The 20269-nt window shown below is 29.1% G+C and overlaps 2 protein-coding genes across 2 annotated transcripts; both read left to right on the top strand.

Moving 5' to 3' along the window:
* The first annotated feature begins 450 nt into the window (after positions 1-450).
* On the top strand, positions 451-8376 carry LOC111697476 (uncharacterized). Its single transcript, XM_023467495.1, has 8 exons — positions 451-548; positions 725-811; positions 2410-2488; positions 2650-2716; positions 3798-3871; positions 4368-4392; positions 5014-5450; positions 6866-8376. The coding sequence occupies exons 2-8, from the start codon at positions 729-731 to the stop codon at positions 6977-6979; spliced, it is 879 nt and encodes a 292-aa protein (XP_023323263.1). The 5' UTR covers positions 451-548; positions 725-728; the 3' UTR covers positions 6980-8376.
* Positions 8377-10943: 2567 nt separating this feature from the next.
* On the top strand, positions 10944-19176 carry LOC111697489 (uncharacterized). The gene is made up of 16 exons (XM_023467511.1): positions 10944-11104; positions 11186-11813; positions 12263-12472; positions 12829-13149; positions 13390-13513; positions 13838-13904; positions 13980-14413; positions 14471-14609; positions 15325-15412; positions 15711-15773; positions 16044-16128; positions 16474-16545; positions 17642-17715; positions 17984-18050; positions 18240-18304; positions 18698-19176. The coding sequence occupies exons 1-16, from the start codon at positions 10979-10981 to the stop codon at positions 18742-18744; spliced, it is 2610 nt and encodes an 869-aa protein (XP_023323279.1). The 5' UTR covers positions 10944-10978; the 3' UTR covers positions 18745-19176.
* Positions 19177-20269: the final 1093 nt, after the last annotated feature.

The raw sequence follows: 20269 nt of genomic DNA, 5'->3' as shown, positions 1-20269 counted from the left end.
CTTCATAGAGATAAATTATTGTCATTATTGTTGGTTCTTAAGATATCATATACATTGGTTCGTACAAATAGAAAGTTTTTGATTTCCTTGTTAATTCACTATATGCAGTAACTCATCAGAAAAAGTATAAAAAATAAGAGATAAAGTGAAGATGGATAAACCCTGGGATGTCCTGGATACATCATATCGGTAAAATGTATTCACAACTTTTCCCAATTTAAAGAGTTTAATATACATTAAACTGAGAATATATAACATTAATTGTAGGTTTTCATTTTAACTCTGGTTTAAGGAAAGGTATAATTATAAAGGAAGTCGTGAAGTAATTATATTTAATATGTAGATATAACTTTTATACTTAAACACAATTATATTTAATATATAATATTAATAGTTGTAATACTTAATCTTTATGTTAAACAGTTAAATAGAAATTACAGTTCCTTTAAGCCGAAATAAAACTAATCAAAATTTAATTCATTGAATTCTTCAAAAATGTGTTAATAAAATGTATAATAAAAGCTACGAAATTGGTTGAACATAGGAAAGTGAGTTTTAAGCCTCTTAAATTTGAACGACTTTAGAATATTTTTTAGTTTCTAATATTTAAAATAATGTAAGTTTGAAAAATCAAAGGTTTACATCATCAGGCTGCAAAGATATATTGATTAAAAATCTGAGTTTATATCAAAGACTGAATTTTTTCTATATTTCCTTTATTTAGAGGAATGCAGTGGTCAGATTGTTCTATAAAGCAGATTCGTTTTTTCCTTGGCACCCCAGCAGCTCAGTGTTTACAAAATAAACCCAGGTACAGTGCAGTACAAAATAGATAGATAGAAGGATAGAAGGACTTATAGTTTTTTAGGGCGCTTCGCACCCATCTCTTATTTTAGTTGTGAACATGTTCTCTTTGTGTACAAAACAAAAAAAAACATAAAAAGTTCGCGGAGTTTAACAAAACATTTCGTAAATTTCAAAATTTTCAAAAATCGAATTTTGATGGAGAGTAATATTTAAAATTTTGCCAGTCATAAACTTTCCCCGGGGCCACGTGAGGTCCCACACAAAATCTGGGCCTGATTGGTTCAGCCGTCTTGACGTTTATTGGATATACAAACAAACAAACAAGCTAAATTTATATATAGAGATAGATTTTTGGAAGGATTAATGCAAGATACAATTTCAAAAATATTATAAATGGTTTTGCATGTCAATTAGTAAAATCATAAAAAAAATAATTAATCTATAAATAAGAATTGACAAGTGTTTTTTTCTACTTTATAATTGCATTATATATTGAAGTATAGGGAACATACTGCATAGTGCATACAGTCAATACTAATACCAACCTACAGTTGTCATTGAAGAAACATTCATTTTTCGGAAAAAGTCTCAAAAATTGTATTTTGCCCTTGTTTTGTCGATCTAGTTCTTTTTTTTTCAAAAATATGAACTTAGAAAATTATGTTTTTTTTAAGCAATCTTCATTGAAAAAAAGGACTTTACATTAAAGCAAAATCTTGAACAAGAATAAAATTTATTATTACTAAAAGCTTGTTATTATTTTTGAAAAAAATCGTTTTGAAGATTTTTATTCTTTAGAAATTCTTTTTACAAGAAAACAATTTTCGAGATAGGTAAAAATATCTAAATTAGAATTAAAGGAAAGTACGCTTAGAAGAGTGTATGATAAAAACAGTTGATTGTGAATTTTCTGAATTTAATTTCGCGCATTTTCTTCAAAACTAATCATCTGATCTGTTTAAGATTTTAAGGTCTGATAAAAATAATATATTCCCGCACTTTTGTTTTTCTACTCATATAATTTTAAGTGAAAAATAGTTTCGCGGATTTAGTTAAAGGGTCTATCAAAATAAAATTCAAAAATTTCATACATATTTGTCAAAAATTAGATTACTAAAGAAATTTGTCAAAAATGAGATTACTAAAGAAAAATACTTTGTATGCAATATCTCGCTCTTCGCCCTTTTTTGACTGGCCTGTATAATTTTTACTTTTTTTTTGTTGTCGTTATTTTATAATTTAAAAAAACCCGATTCTGAAAACGTTTCCACCTAATTTCATGATTTTGAATGTCGACTTTGCATTCACTACATCGAGGAAACGTTTAACATGTCTCAAAATAATCCAAAACAAATTTTCTACAAAACCACCATATATTGCCGGTCACTCCCTTTAATGCACATATTTGTGACGGTTACGGAATGGTACATATACATCACTAAGAATACTTAAAGATTAGACATATAACATATAAAAATTATAAATCATCCGGGACGATTCCAATTATAAGACGTTAAGACGACATCTATTCTTCTGTATTTTAATTTGATTTATGGATAATACTGAATGTCATTTCTTTAGTTTAATCCTAAATTGGTTTAGATCCGTTGAATACTTTCTTGATGAAGATAATCCTCCTGGCGCTGCAGTTAGTCTGGATTATCAATGTTTTAAAGATAAGGTATATCGCAGTTTTTCATAAAACATACATATTTTCTTCTTTCTTTTAATCAGTTTATAAAAATTATATTTTATGTTAACAAAAATTGGAACTCTTCTTTTATTATATTCAAAGTACTGAAAACTTATAGTCGCCTGACTATTAAATAATTTGTTCCTTAGGGAACTCGGGCCTGCTTTAAGAACCAGAATGTGTGTACACAGCTGTTTTGTTATCAACCAAACTCAAGTTAGTATATTAAATTAATTACAGTTAAACCCTAAATGAGCCATAAATCGAAAGAATTTATCAAATGTCGTCTTGAAAATTTTTCAATGTTTTTTTTACGCAAATCTCAGTATTTGCGAAAATAAATAAATAGCCATGAATATGCGGGAACAGTTTTATAGAGCTCCATCTAATCGATGTACGGCTTACTTAGGCTTTAACTGTATGAAAAGTCCTCTTGAATAATGCTGGATTTTGTTTTCTCATAAAAATAGCATTTAATTTCCAAAATTGTGTAAATATTGTTTCATGTTTAAAATAGCTTCTCTCCGCTTTCACGTTAAAACTGGCCGTACATTCGCTTTTATATTAAAAATAGAGCACATTCCTTTTGACATTATAAATAGCGTACATTCGCTTACACTTTAAAAATAGCGTACATTTGTTTGCATTTTAAAAAAATTTCAAACATTCGCTTTCATGTTAAAAAAAGTGTATATCCACTTCTTATGTTAAAAATAGTGTCTTTCCACTTTCACGTTGAAGATAACTTACATTGGCTTTAACGTTAAAAATATCATGATTTCGCTTTCTCGTTAAAAATAGTGTAAATTCTTTCTCATGTTAAAAATAGTGTTTTTTCACTTTCACGCTAAAAATAGCTTACATTGGCTTTAACGTAAAAAAATTTCAGCCAATTCGGTCTAGCCGTTTGGCCAGCTGTAGCTAACATACATTTTTAAATAAAAGAAATATCAGTGTCCAATTTTTTTGTTATTCCCTCTAGAAAATTGCATGGGCTGCCCTCTAATACTGCCATTTAAAATTGTTTTATTCTTGCTTTAGATTGTTTAGAAATACTGAAAATAAAAGCGATCATGCTCTAAATGTAAATCTGGAACCTAATGTAACATGCAACATGCTCTAAATGTAAATCTGGAACCTAATGTATTAACATGCAACCTGAAATTTTTCTTCTAACAGTGCTTTCATTTTTTCGTTTTGGAAATTTTTTAGGAATTTTTGTAACTTATATTTTGGAATTTTTTCTATCGTTTTCGTTGAATTTTTATCCAACCCATCTGTCAATTCTACTATCCAGGATCCTGTTTATCCTACCGACCAGCAGCAGAAGGATCAGAGTGTGGACCTGGGGCTTGGTGCAGAAACGCCAAGGAAAATATTCATAAACTTGTAGAATTGAAAGGAATGTTTCCTTTTTGAAAAATGTAAATATAATACCCACTTTTTTGGAATTTAGAACACACCTAAGCCAATTTACTAATCAAGGATGGGGTCCAGAATAATACAAAAATATGTTTTGAAGAAACAAGCTGGTGTTTCATGTGTACAATCCCAGGGAGGGTGTTTTAAAATCCAAAACAGGGTAATTTACAAATGTAAAATTTATAATCGTCTTCTACTTGCGCGCCATTTAATTATGTATACCCGTGATATACTTTATAATACAGTTCCGCCATTGTGTTTCCATATTTAAGCAAATTTTATAATAATTATTCTTCTAATAAATTATAAATCAATTTGAAATTGCATGTTCAAAAATGGAAACCATTTTGCAAAGCAAATACGAATATCGTTTTAATTTAGCTGTGCAAACATTAACAAAAGATTTAAAACATTTATAAAAAGTTTGAGAATATTTTATTTTTAGTGTGTTAGCAAACCAATTAATATAGGTAAGCCTCCCCCCCCCTTGGAAAATATACGAACGTCATATCTTGGAAACCCATCTTTGTCTGGAGACTCACTTTTTTTGGTTCTGATTCTTGTAGTTCTAGTAATTTTCTCATAAAAAAATCTAAATTTTAGGAAAATCAACAAAGGATGATTGTACGGAATTTGTTTATTCGTTTTCGTGCATTTATGGTTAAACTTGTAGGCCAAAACTGGCTTGTTTCTGTGTTTAATCATTTAGTACAACCACAAAAATACTTAATTGAATGCAGAAACCAACAATCAAGCTGTAAATCGTCATTTTTTAAAAGTTTTGTATCGTCTTTACAGTCTCATCCGTTGTGGATAACCCTGTATGTACAGCGGAATGGGTGTTCTCTTACTTTTATCATCAAATATTTTGTGACAAATGCATTTCTAAAGATATACAGGGGTCAAAACTTAAAACTCTGGATCAAACAGATATCTAGCTATATCTTTTGACGTCCAAAGGATTAATTTTATTTATCTTGGACAAAGTGAACATCTCTTGTTTGAAACCAAGCAATGACTGTTGTTTTTACGCGAGAACAAAAACACAGTTATTTCTACTATTTTATTAATTTTCTAAATTTTTATTTCAGTCAAAAACTCATTTGATGTGGAACTCAGAGGATCATTTAGAGATAGGATTGACACACCGTCGACAAGCTCGTTTACTGCACAAATACAAAACAATTTCCAAACTTCAAATATCAAAACAACTAACTATTTTCAAAACAATAATTTCCAGAATAATATCCAGCCAACAACAAGAACCTTCTACATACAGTCAACGACACCTGTCTACACTACAACGTACTACAACCAAGCCTCCTCGTTCAGCAATCCGAAAACAACGATATTTAACACAAATACATTGCCAGTTATAACCACCAGCTCAAGAAAGACTCCGTATTCTATTGTGACTCGGAACTACGGATCAACCAGAACTACCATCTCATCGACTCTAAACTTTGGAGCTACTCGCTCTACACGTAATGTTATCGACACAGCTTGTGAAGACGACGAAAAACTACAGGTAAAAAAAACGTAATAAATTTTTAGCTGGGGACTTGTTAATTGACGGATTTAAAAGCATTACTTATTTAAAAAGGAAGGTTAACTTCCTTGTTAGATAATCTATTTTTCTGTAAGGAAGTTTACATGTAGTACACGATATACTACATGCATTACCTGTACACGATATACTACATGTAATACCTGTACACGATATACTACATGCAGTACCTGTACACAATATACACATGCAGTACCTATACACGATATACTACATGCAGCACCTGTACACGATATACTACATGCTTTACCTGTACACGATATACACGATATACTACATGTAGTACCTGTACACGATATAATACATGCAGTACCTGTACACGATATACTACATGTAGTACCTGTACACGATATACTACATGCAGTACCTGTACACAATATACACATGCAGTACCTATACACGATATACTACATGCAGTACCTGTACACGATATACTATATGCTTTACCTGTACACGATATACACGATATACTACATGTAGTACCTGTACACGATATAATACATGCAGTACCTGTACACGATATACTACATGCTGTACCTGTACACGTTATACTATATGCTGTACCTGTGTACAATATACTTTTTGTATTTATTTCAAATGTTGTTTGAAAGCTACATATAGTGAACAAAAACTACTCTTTAACCCTTTTGTCCTATTTAATGAATAGTAATTTAAAGGATTTGTTTTGCAAAAAATTTTTTTTTTTAATTTATAGGGTAGGGTAAAGAGTGAAAAAAGTCCGGTCTGTGAAAAAATCACACTTTGATATTTGTTTAAAACAAAAAATAAATATTTTTTTCATTTTTTGACCCTTTTTAGACATTTTTTCAACCCTTCCTAGCACCCAAACTATTAAAGCCATACATAGATTCAGACCTTCCATTTAAAGGGTTAAGTTAAAATGATGTCCCCCCCCCTTTTATAATGATATCTTTAAATCTGCCTGATTAACTCTTTAGTTTGATATTTGTATTTAGTTGAATTGTTTCTTTTAGAATAAAAAGACGACATTATTGCAATATCTAAGTATATTTGATGTTGTTACAGGTCAAATAGTTTTACACTCATCAAATCACTAATTATGTGAAATGGACCTGTTTACACTGCACAATCACTATATCTCATGCTCTGGGGACTTTTAAAATTTGTTACTTGATTCTAGTTCAGAGTTTTCTGGTTATCACTGTACATTTTACCTGTTTTATACATCTTTCAAAGTCGGTTAATCTGAGATCAGGAAAATTTTCAACATTTATTTTTCAATGTTTATAGCAAGGTTTATTAATCGCCCAACGATTCCTCTTCATTCTTTTTTATTATTTGACAATAGACTTTTTTCGTATTTTGTCTAATGCTAATTTTGAATTCTGTTGCAGGGGAGTTTAAGCTGTACAGCTCTATTCGAAAGATATGCCTTTCACTACTGTGCAAGGAACAAAGTAGTGAAAAAGAAGTGCTGCAAATCTTATCATTTGCACTGCAAAGATTAAATCTTATCATTTGTACTGCAAAGATTAAATCTCATCATTTGTACTGCAAAGAGCAAATCTTATCATTTGTACTGCAAAGATTAAATCTTATCATTTGTACTGCAAAGATTAAATCATAACATTTGTACTGCAAATATTAAATCTTATCATTTGTACTGCAAATATTAAATCTTATCCTTTGTACTGCAAATAGTAATCACCATTTGCAACACAACAAACAATGAATCTCGATTCTCGAATAAAAAATAATTGAAGAAATTAAAAGTTGAAATTTTGGGTTTCAATAAAACTCACAATAAAGACAAACTATTCTATTGCATGGAGCAAGGAATAGAAAACGTTAAAATATAAAGGTATAATTAAATTGCTCAGCTCTTTAAAAAATGAAATCCATACAATTATATATTTTTTCGTGACAAAATTCAATATATTTTAAAACTAATAGCAAAGCAATATTTTCGACTCTGGGCCTGGCGCTGTAAAAAAAAGTAATTTTCTTCAAAGTAACATAACAATAAAAAAATGCTTAAAATTAATCTAATTTGAGAGTTTTTCTAAAAACTACTGGTGAAAATCCTGGTGTTTAAAACTATATAAGTGACCTGTTTTAAAAATATTATATTTATTTAGCAAGCATATCTGTGCACTTTTCAGTATACATGTATATATGTGCACTGTACAGTATACAACTGTACAGTAACTTTTGCATTGTATAGTGTACTTGTACACTGTAAAGTGTGTATAAGCTTCAACAACTTTACAGTATGTCTGTGAACTGTACAATACACCTGTGCACTACAAATAATACCTGTATATTTTACAGCATACTTTTAAGCCGTTCAGCATACCGGTACGCTTTACAGTGTGCAGTATATCTGTACAGTGCATAGTATACCTGTACAGTGCAAAATATACCTGTATATTTTACATTATGCCTGTACACTTTACAGTATACATGTACACTTTAAAGTATACATGTACACTTTACTGTATACCTGTGCACTTTAGAGTATACCTGTACTTTATACAGTATACCTTTACACTTTAAAGTATACATGTACACTTTACTGTAAACCTGTGCAATTTACAGAAACCTGTACAATTTACAGTATACCTGTACACTTTACAGTATACTTGTTCATTGTATAGCATACCTGTATATTTTTCAGTATACCTGTACCTGTACAGTATACATGTTCACTGTACTGTATACTTATATACCTGCATACTTTACAGTATACCTGTGCACTGTACCGTATATATTAAATCCGTACAATGTTCATCAATCCATTGTACACTAAGCTTGAATGAACAGTATACAAAAACCCGACAACATTTTTGTTTTACTATTATTTCTGTTAATTTAATAAAGCCTAAAATATATAATTTATTATTGAGTTAAAGTTTTTTTGGCGAGAGAATACAATATTTTTTTTTGTTATAGTTTATCATGCACTTTTTAATGAGAGAGATAGATATTAGGTATTGCAGAATATATTTGATTAAACCAAAAGTTTGTCACACAATCTTTTTCTTTCTAGACTTCCAATATTGTCATTTTAAAATTTCTGCCAAATCATTTTTTCTAAACACACATAAAAACATGCAAACACGGTTATTAAATTTTACTTAAAACTAAAATTTATCTAGCTAAACTTGTTAAAATGGGATCAGAGAGCAAGCGTTTCAAATTGATAACTTTTTGATCACTTTATTTTTCTAATCTTTAAATATATGTTTAAAATTAAAATTAATAAAAATATGACTTAAAATCTTGAGACATCCTAGACAAATGACCAGACAAATTTTAAAGTTCAATTATATTTTCAAAATTTGCAAAGTTTGGAATTGTAAGTGAAAAGTTAAATGGACTATGCAGTTAACTGACTGGACATTTACAGAGTATCATTTAAAAATTTAAAATGACAAAATTGTGAATTGGAATTATAATATTTAATATTTGGGTCCTTTAAAAACGTTGACAGTTTATTTCAATAAAAAAATATATCAATTCTCTCTACTATAAAAGCTCGGCATAATGTCTGCTACTCTATTCCTTGTCTAAATGCCGCCCAAGTATTTTTTGTCTAGCTATTGTTAGTGTAGAGCTCGTAGATTGAGAAAATTCATATTTTTGGCGTAATGTCCTCTAAAACTCAAAAAATGTAGCAAAAAATTAAAGGAAACCAAGGAACAGAGGCACAGAGCGCTACTTTTTTTAATATTTAATAATTAATTGGAGGAAAGCATTGTGTAGCTAAGAGTGCATAATCAAACCTCATAAATTTAAACAGACGCTTCGGACATTTCCAGAAATGAACATGTATTATTTTTAGTTCCATTTATGCTTTAAATTTTCATGCAAACACTGTATTTCCACCAGACAAAGCCAAACATCCTTGTAGTATTTCTGATTTAAAAACTTCCTTGTGGCCTATTTCTCTATAAGAAAGTTCAGCATTAGTTAACAAACTCATATCAGGGGGCATTAGTTACAAAACTAACGCTTGACCCATTTCCAACACTGAGTGTTAGAAATGGGCACAAATGGAAAGACTGGGTTTTTGGGATCCCAGCCCATATCCAGAGTAAAAGTTGATTGTAAAAACTATAACTTACATTTTATTAAACATGACGAGGACTACAATTCCCAATTTTAAACGTTTTTTTAATCACGATTATAATAGGAGTTCTTTTATATTAAAGCTCTTGATTGTTTTCAAGACAATGTCAGGTTTTCCATCTTCAAACATATCCAGAATTTGAAACATTGTCGCGTTTTTTGTTTCATAAGTGCGCACATACTTGAAAATTGACGTTGATATGAATTCCTATAATTGTCTCAAAACCGGGATATGTTCTGAAAACGCAATATGAGCTGAAATCTGGTAATTGTTTCAAAATAGGGATATGTTCTAAAATTAAATCAAGAATCATCAAAAAACAATTCTCACACCTTATTATTATTTTAACCCTATTCCTGCTGGGGGGGGGGGTCAATTTGACCCCCCCCTGTAGTATTTTTTACATAACTCAAAAAGTATTGGTCTGAGGCTGTTGAAATTTTCTGACTTTTCCTACATACCCAAAGCCCTCCCTTTAGGCCTAAAACCGGGCTTTAATACTAACTGCCTGAGTCCTCAGGCACACTGCTTTTTCCTGTAACAAACTAAATCTTTGTTTTGACCCACTTTCACTTGTCAGATTTTGATAAAATTCAGCTTTTTGCGAAAAAAAATTGCAATTTTTTTGCAAACAACCTGTCAAAGGAAATTTGCACATTTTTAGTTTTCTTGATTAAATATCAGGTTATTTAAAATTTTGCAAAACTTTTTGCATATTTGAAATGACATGGTCAAGGGCTTTTCAAAAATGTATAATATATTATTTTTTGGACAATTTTTTTTTTCAAGAATTTTTACTATATAACTAGATTTTGCAATAAAAATTCAATTTTTGCAAATTTGCAATTTTTTTCTGCAGATTCTTAAAGTAGAGCACAAGAGCTTTCCAATCATGTATCATTTGTCATATTTGGACATTAAACATGGAATTTAGAGGGGGGGGGGTCAAATTGACCCCCCCCCAGCATATCCTGGTTTTCAAGTACCCCAGCATGGATAGGGTTAAAATTGACATTTATTATTTCAAAATATAGTTTTAGCCATTTTTTATAAATATTTGGTGTAATTTTGTTCTACTCGTCTTGGATTTAAAGATATATACTCTTGTTAGAAATGGCCTAAGTGTTAGTTTTGGAACTAATATCCCCTGTATATAGAAGGTTTAAGAAATGTTAGGTTGAGTTGATGGAATTTTAAAGTTAAAGACTATTTTCTAGTTAAAACTGGGTTTCCAAAAATACAAAGTCATTTCATTACCATAAAAAAGCTATTTTTACCCTGGGAACTTTAAATCTTCTTTCCAAAGTCAAAATTAACTTTGATGTAGAATGCTTAAATAATATTCCAAAAATATTTTAGAAATTAATTTGCAAAAATGATTTGTCTCTACCTACTACTGATGTGTTCTGGAAGTATAGCGGAAGAATATATCAAGATGATAGATTTTAGCAGTGTTGTGGGAGGGAATGATACTGCTACTCTTAATGTTACAATGGATAAGGTATTGATATTCTATGTGATTTAACTTTACCTTAAAATACCAAGTCAATATATTCCATATTAATGCAAAAACATGTTTTAGGAATTATCTGGAGTGTTTTCTATTTGTTTCTCCCATCTTCAAATGAAAAATATCTATGGAACCTTGATCCAAATCCAGGATAACACTGACAATAAATGGATGACTTTAGCATTCTACATGGAAAATAAAAATGAAGCGAATGAAAACTCCATAACTTTAATTTGGCTCAGGATTGGAAGTATATCAGAAAGGGTGGGTGATTTGGGTAAAATTGCTTTGCCTAAATGGTTTTTCTCCTGCTTGAAGATTGACACTAATCTTGGAACTTACAGCTTCAGGACAAATGGAGTTAGTATTGCTCAAAATGTCTACCTTGACCAGCTGGATAAATTTTCTGCAACTCCAAAATCTTTTTCAAAAAATATTAGGGTTGGACGAATTGTATATATTTCAGCTCAAAGTGTTTATAAGTCCTATATTGGAAATATAAACATATTTGATGGTACAGTAGAAATAGATAGTATTGACTGTACTACGCCTGGAAACTATCTAAGCTGGACTGACACAAAATGGTCATTTGCATCAGGAAATACTACTGAAGAAATGACCAGGAATTTATCTGCAAAAAGTGTGTGCAATTTGGAATCAAGCAATTTTCTTCTTGCCATAAGTGCTCAAGCTACATATGGTAATGATTATGATAGTTTCATTGAAAATCCAAACTTTGTTTTCACTTTCCCCTTACCCCAACAATGTGGGGCATCTAGTTTCATCTGGGTAAAACATCAATCATATTGAAAAATAATTAGAGTGCTTGATAGAAGATACATGCTTTAATAAATAAAACCCAATTGTTTAAAAAAGATAATTTTTAGTTGATGTGTATAACAATAGGAAAATTATGCCAACACTTTTGCTTTTACTTTTTTCAATCAATTTTGACATCCTTACTAAATTATTATAAGCTAGCAAATTAAATAATTTTTCTTGAAGTTTATATAAAATATTAATTTTGAATATTTAACTTTATTGCAGATAAAGTTCTTTCTGTTTTAGTTTTTAACTTTTAAACAAATATTAATTGTCCTAACTGTAGTTACCAGATAATAAAAACTGTTTACACTAAATTTTATTTAGATGTTGCAGTAAAGAATTGTAAAAACCTTGGTAATGGAAAACTTCCAAGATCAGAATCATTAGAAACCGGGCTGTCCTTATCAGAATCTTATAAGTCAATGATGAATTCCAGGAAAACCCTCTGGGCTCCATACCATGATAATGAGGAAGAAGATGTTTATCAATATGAGTATGATCCCACAGCATCAGTAGTTCTAGAGTGGGTGCCAGGAACATAGTATTTGTTGTTAGGCTTTTATTCACAATAGTTAAAATAAGTTTGATTTTGGTAAAATTAGATTTTTACCAACATCTCAAACATATATGTAGAAATTGGGGGTTTTGAACATTGAATCAGAAAAGCTTATCTTTCCTTCTGTCAAGAGGATATCTACACAGGCAGTGTAGTATTGTACGTTAATGGGAATAGCTTGTTTTTGAAGCTGTGAAAATATGTGTTGCTTACTTTAAAAAAATAGAATGACATTAAATAAAAGAATTACAGGATTGAGAAAGGGAAGATGGTTTAATAGCGAGCAGGAGGTTCTGAACCTTGATTTTTTTTACAAAATACTCTGTGATATTAGGACAACCAAATGGTGGAACATCCCAGAACTGCGCACAAATATCAGCATCTGTTCTTGGATACATCCTGGATAACTACTGTACATATACCAGTAGTTATCTTTGTGAATTTCAGGAACTTGGAACACTTAAACTGAAAGGGCTATGTTATGATAGTGTCATTGACACAATATATTCAGTAGTTAATGATGAAACCTTTATAAAATACAATGGTTACATTGATACAGATATAGTTTACAACATGGAGACACAACAGTGGAACATTATTTATGAAGAGGAAATAGTTGGAACATCCTTGGCCTCTCAGGAGTCCTTGCTCCTAGGTATAATATCAATTTAAACAGAAATAGAAAAAAATAAAGATTGGAAAAAGTTAATTTATTGAAGACAAATTTACAGTTACAAAAAGTTGAGAAAAATACTTGCTAAGCAAGTGTATTGTCAATCTGATCCCAAGCATTACATACATTACCACCCTAGCTGCAATAACAATAATTCCTACAATAAAAAATAAATATCTTGATAGAATAATTTCCATCCATCAATTTTGAACATACAACTAGGTAACTCTGACTGGTTAATATTTAACAACTCTGGATGTTCGAACAACCAAGCATACACAACAGAAATCAATCTATCCTTCTGCACTATGGATGAGTTTAACTGTGGAGATGGAGATTGTATAAGGTTATTCCACAAGAAAACTTTAAGTTTTCAGTTTAGTTTACAAACTAGTGGTCAAATGCTGAAAAATATTTACAGAACAAATATTCCATATGAAATTGATGCAGAAAACCCACATTCTAAATATTTTTTCCGCATGTTTCTTGTTTATGCCCTTAAAAGGGTAGAGTAATTTGTTGCTTGGTAATAGGAGGTTTCAGTCATAATTTAAAAAAAAACTATTTTAACTGTTATGTATTCTTAACAACTTGGGAAAGGTTTCTTAATTAATTTATTTTGAAATTTTGAAAACTTTTGTAAACCCTTTTAACTTATTTGATGTTTTAGTTTGGAAAAAAGATGTGATGGACAAATTAACTGTCCAGACAGCTCAGATGAAGCAGATTGTGCGAAGGTGAAAAATTAAATTTGCTGGATGTGACTGTGAAAAAAAAATTTAGATTTTTATCATTTTAACCATTTCTCTTAGGTTGTAATAAATGAAGACTACAATTCTAATATAAGTCCATTGCCAAGTTCTAAAAAGAAGAATGTTGAACTTAAAACTGACATTGCAGTGTCAGTTGATATTCAAGACATCATTAGAATATCCGAGATTGAAGGGGAGTTTGAGATAAAATCCCATATCTGGATAGAATGGTTTGATCCAAGATTACAATTCAAAAATCTGAAAAGGAACACATTTGGAAACACTCTAAGTGAAGAAGAGGCAGATTATATTTGGAAACCTGTTCTGATTATTGATAATATCAAAGAGATTGACAGTGTTCGACATTATAAAGAGGATAAGATAAGAGTTAATGCATCTAAGTATGAATACACAAACTCTGAATATACTGATCTGAGAAACTCTCGAGTTTTTCAAGGAAGTTTGAATTCTTTAGTTCTTGACAAGTATTTAAGGTAAACCATTATTCTCAAGCATCAATGGTCTTAGAACTAAAATTTATCAAATTATAGCACTTATCTGATCTGCAATTTTGACATGAGTTGGTATCCATTTGACATCCAAATATGTTACATCAACATGACAGTTCTGGATGAGGATCAAAACTATGTGAATTTTATCCCAAATCAGCTGATTTTATCAACTGGACAGGTGCTTAACATCGATTTTATCCAAAAAAAAACCTTTTTTCTGCCCCAGTTTTTATTGTAAAAAAGGTTTTTTATTATAATTTTTAAGTTTCTCCTTTCTGGAAAGTTTAAAATTAGTATTATCCCATTTACAATGCATGGAGAAAAGTTTTTTTTCTGCATAGTGTGGAAGTATTTAAAAATGTAACTATGTACAAGATCAATATGGCTTTACTTTCAAGAAGAACTTTAATTTTTTTCTGGATCAATTTGGATCTGTTCTTTACATAAGAAAGGTTATTTTTAAATCATCATTTTTAACATTATCAGAAAGGTATTGTGAGGCTTTTGCAGATCCAAATTGATCAGAAAGCAATTGGTAACCATCCTACCAATTAAGACAGCTGCCATCCAATACACCAATTTCCTTCAGATCTTTCATTTTTGGGCATATTATGATAAGAAGTTATCAAATCAATATGCAGCATCTAGTGTTCTGTTTAGAATATTTGTTACCTCTTATTCTTTCCAGGAACACTAAACAAAATTTGTCATATACAACTAAACTGCATGCCCTTATTTTTTCCCCCGACTTTTCACTTTGCTGCATTTTAGTTGATATAAATTCAAAGAAAGGAAATTTCAAATTTGTCTTTAACTTATGCATAAGTGCCACATAAGTTTTGTTTAAATATAATTTCTTTTTTGAAAATGCTTAAAATCTCAGTATCACCTAGGGTATGGTGACCTATAGCGTAATTTGCCTTGAAATGACAAAAGTTGTTGATGAGAATAATAATGGAATAGCCGTCGCAATTACCTTAGGTAAATACAGAACTATTTTCATATGTACTTACATTCTCCAAATCAAATTAACTTAAAATAAAAAAAACAAATGTGTATGTAAAATAAATAAATATTTTGAATACTGAGCACATGTAGTTCTAAAATGATTAAAAATGCTTTGGGTGTTATTTATAATACTGATCTAATAATTTTGTTCAAAGAGCAAAGGAAAACTACTTCTTTAGATTTGACCATTTTAATTTGTTTATATAAATGATTTAAAGTGTTTAGATAAACTGCATATTTTATAATCGTAAAAATAACTTATCTGTTTAAGGTCGTTCAATATCAACATTCATGGTCATGGTTTTCTTACCAACTCTAGGCCTGGATATTATTGGTATAATAATTTGAAAGAAGAAGTTAATGTATATTACTAGGTTTATACTATTTTTCATAGTTTACCCACACTTGGTATTAAATTATGATTTTAGCAAAGGTGCTCTACCCATGGAATTTCAAAGATTTCCAAATATGTTTAAGCCTCCCCGACAGTACTAATGTGTTCTTTAAAAATTAATTCAGCCAATTTGGTCAAGCCAGCTATGGATAACATATAAGTATCAATGTTTGAGAAACAAGATTTATAATATAGACTAACTATTTTTAGGACATTTGACAAACTTTCTAGATGAAGAACAAATAGATACCAGGGTCAATCTGAATATTACAGTTGTCCTGGTTCTCTCAGCAATGTGAGTTTATAGATTATTTTTATTGTCGAATTCACCCCATTAATTAGGAGCAAGGTCCATTAAAAATATTGTGTCTTTGGGAAAAAGCAAGTGTTTATAACATGTTTAAACTCTTATTCAGAACCAAAATTATTAGTTAACAAAATTAATCTCTATAATGTTAAAATTTCTCTATATATCAAAGTAATAACCTTTTATTCATTTCTATTAAACAAAATTTTCTAAGGCCAAGAAGTTCAACAAATTGTAATGTTTCAGTTTAAAAAAAGATGCTATATATAACTATTTAAGCCAAATACAAAGAAGTAAATTTAAACACTTGTAAAAACATCTATTAATGGATAGGTATATCGCAGTAAGTGATTCTCTACCTAGAACCAATAATCTGAAAATGGTAGATCAATGGCTTCTGTTTAGGTATTCAGTTTTATTTATGTTTCAGAGAAGATTTAACTTCTTTATGATCTTATGAACTTTTGCACTAAGGATTAAGGGAGAAATGTACTATGGTATCTAGTAATATGAAAAAAAAAACATTTTTGGCTTTTAACACCCTGTAGGCTATATAAGTAGGGTTGTTAATTGTTTTTGAAAATGATCAACAATCGTTAAACGATCATTTTTGTTTCGTTTTTTGATCATTTTCAAAAAACAATCGTTTCATTTTTGGAAAAAAATATCATTTTTAAAAACAACCCACTCGTTTTAAACTTTTAGAAAACAAATAGCGTTGGTTTTTGAAACAATTGATTTTATTAAAACGATCAGCAGTCATTTTTTATAAAATTGTTTAAAAAAAAAAAGTGAATTTAAAAAAACGATAGTTTTTGAAAAAAAATTGTCAATGATAAATATGTAAACGATCCTTAAGAAAGGGTCATTGTTAACAATCCTTAAAAAATGGTTGTTGTTAATGATTGTTAACGAAACAACCAACTTTATAAAAACTGTTGTTTTTTTAAAAACTATTGTTTTTGAAAAAAATGACATGCAACTTAATCAAATATTGTCTTGCATGATGGTAAAAAGTTGCGGGGGAGCCACAACTTCTTGATATTTTCTTTAAAACTGCTCAATGATAAGTACGGAGCTCTTCAAAGGGTGTCTTTAACAAATGCTAATGAAGGGTCGTCGTTAACTATTGTTAAAGAAAATATGAGCTTTATGAAAACGATCATTTTGTTTTTGTTTTTATAACAAAACAATAATTTTTCAACAAAATGAAAACTCTACCATCCCTTTGTACAAGAATACTAGACATGTAAATGTAAAGCTATCTTCTTGAGCAAAACAAGGGAATTTGTTTTTCTGTTATTATACAGTTTACAATAAAAACAATTTAATTTTTAATTTTAAAACATTGGTTTCCAGAAGCCTGTGCAGGCTTTCTTATGCCAATAATGATCTGTTTCTCGGAAAATCTTAACCAAGAGTTAAATCTGTAGAATTTCAAATTAAATATTTATCAAATTAACATATGTAATTGAATTGAAATAATTACAATTTCATTTAGTTTGCTACTGCCTTTCTTTGAGCTAATTCTTCAAGTTTATATCGACTGGGAGAGAAACAGGGAGGAAATGCGTGGTAAATATATTTTCTTTCTCTGCTTCTTAAAAATGATAACCAAAACAATATTAAAGAACCAAGGGGGACCATTGGACATCTATAAACCTTGTCATTATAAGCATACACTAAGCTGTTTGAGCTCTGTTTTTTTTTTGCTTTTGCTTTTTTTGTGAACATCTTCACTTTGTATAAAATTTATAAAAACAGTAATCATTTTAACAGGTTTTCATTTCTTTGAAATGAAATTTTTTAAATAAATATCTTCAAAAATCAAATTTTTCTTCAGTTGGGTCTGCTGGAATGGGAACTGGAAGTTTTAAAAAAGTATCTCAACAGTTCTCTGGTAGAAAAAGGTGAATAAAAATATGCCATTTTATAAAAGAAAAAGTATGACAAGGAGAAAGAAAAGGTTTAAATAAAATGCCAAAAATAGAGTTAGAAATATGTAAAAAATATTTTTTTTTGATTTCGACACAAACAAAGATGTTACATATATACATTTATTTTTCAAGAGCTTTTCAAAACTTGTAGTTTTATTTTAGGATAAAGTATGTGTACTTTGTTCTCATCATTGTGAAACCTATAATAATAGTTCTATACGTAATAGGTAAAATATCTTGTCACAGTATATTTCCTGTTATGTTTAAGTATATTTATGTGTTTAAATCAAATATATATAAATGATGAACGTTCTTGTGGAAAAGAAGATTTAATGTTGTTTGACATAATTTTAGGCGTAACAGAGAGAAAATAATCTTTGTCACCAAAAATTTAAATTTCAAAAAGAACACACTTTTACTGTATTCATATTTTTAAATCTTTCCATTCTATTTAAAATTTTGGCTTATTTTTTCCAAAAAAGATTTTTATTCCTATCGTTAACAGACTCTTGTTCTGCTCTACGTAAGACTTCAATATTGAATATTGCAGTTTTTATGGTTATAATCAAGTATAATTAGAAAAAAAAATCATAAATACATAATTTAAACAATTGTTTTAGTTTTCTTTGCAACTGGCATGGACAAAAGAAAATCATTGCAATGCTAGAATATGAGGTGGAAGAAATCTGGGTTGCGAATGCGATTATAATTCAAGGAAAAGCAATTAAGGCTCAGTGTTGTCTTAAGTACAAGCAATTTCAACAATTTTAAGAAAATGTATTTTTAAATTCTATACTTTTGTTTGCTTTTAAATTCACTTTTAATTATATATACCTTAATATTGGGGAGAGGAGTAATTCACCCCATGAAAATAAAAAAAATATAAGCTTATATTTGTTTCCAAATTCAATTTAAAACTTAAAGATGAGACTAAAATGTTTCATATTTTTTTACTGATATTCTTGAACCCAATCTCAAATAGTTTAAGTGCAAAGTTGTAATAATCATGAATTTAGGGTGTGTACCTTAGTTTTCAGAATTAGTTTCTTTAAAATTATTAAATAACAATGACAACAAATAAAGTAAAAATTATACAGTAAACTTATCATATGTTTAGGAACATGATTTTCAAAAGAAATTTGTCAATAAATCAATTTTTTCGATTATTTCGTTTTCATCATTATATTGAATTTCATAATTTCTATTTATTTGTTTGAAGATTTCTTAAAGTTTTTCAAATGTCGGGTATTTCATTAAAAATTCCATGAGAGATTATACAAACTATTAATTGAATAAGATTACTTATTTTGGATGATTAGAGTTAATTTTGATTTTCTCTGTTCCTTAAAAACTAATTAGTTTACTGTACAATTTGTTTACAATTTTTGTTGTCGTTTTTTAATAACATACACACCCAAATTTTTTATTTTAAATGTCGACATTGCGCTCAAACTAAGTAAATATGCTTTGTAGAAACGTTATATATATCTCAAATGCATACTAAAAAATTTGTCCACAATATTACATATTCAGTTCAGCCACCATACATTGGCAGTCACTCCCTTTAACATTTAGATCATTTACAATAATTGTTCTATATAACTATATGCAATCGCTAAAAGTGTCTTTTATTTCATAAAATTCATTGTTGTAGACAATAAATAATATTTGTGTATTCATTTTAGACTAAAATTGGTTTACTTTTAAAACCAAAAAAGAAACAAATAATTTCTAAAAGAAAAAATGGAAGTAAAATTTTTATTTTTTATATTATCAAATGTTTCACAATGAGGATTTGAAATAAGTTTAAAATTGTAATTTATTTATGTCTGGAAACAAATTCCTTTAAAAACAAGATTTTCATTTCAGTTTTCAAATCTTTAAAGAATGTATTAGATCAATAATATATTGATACTTTAATACGTTCATTTTAATTGTTTTAGAACTACTTGAGAAATATTTTAAGAAAAAAATTATTTAAATAATTTTTCTTCTACAACACAAAAAATACTTTACATACAAATAACACTTTCTTAACTATCCCTAGATTTTGGCAAAATATATAGTTTACAACATCAAAGACCTATGTTATTAGGTTGCAATGGTAATAAGATTAATAAATAAAGAGTTTTGTGTAGACAATTTCAAAAATGCAATTTTCAAAAATTTTTACTCATTGAAATAAAATATTC

This window comes from Eurytemora carolleeae, unplaced genomic scaffold, assembly GCF_000591075.1.
Source record: "Eurytemora carolleeae unplaced genomic scaffold, Eaff_2.0 scaffold240, whole genome shotgun sequence".
Taxonomy (NCBI): domain Eukaryota; kingdom Metazoa; phylum Arthropoda; class Copepoda; order Calanoida; family Temoridae; genus Eurytemora; species Eurytemora carolleeae.
This window is presented reverse-complemented; position numbering and strand designations above follow the sequence as displayed.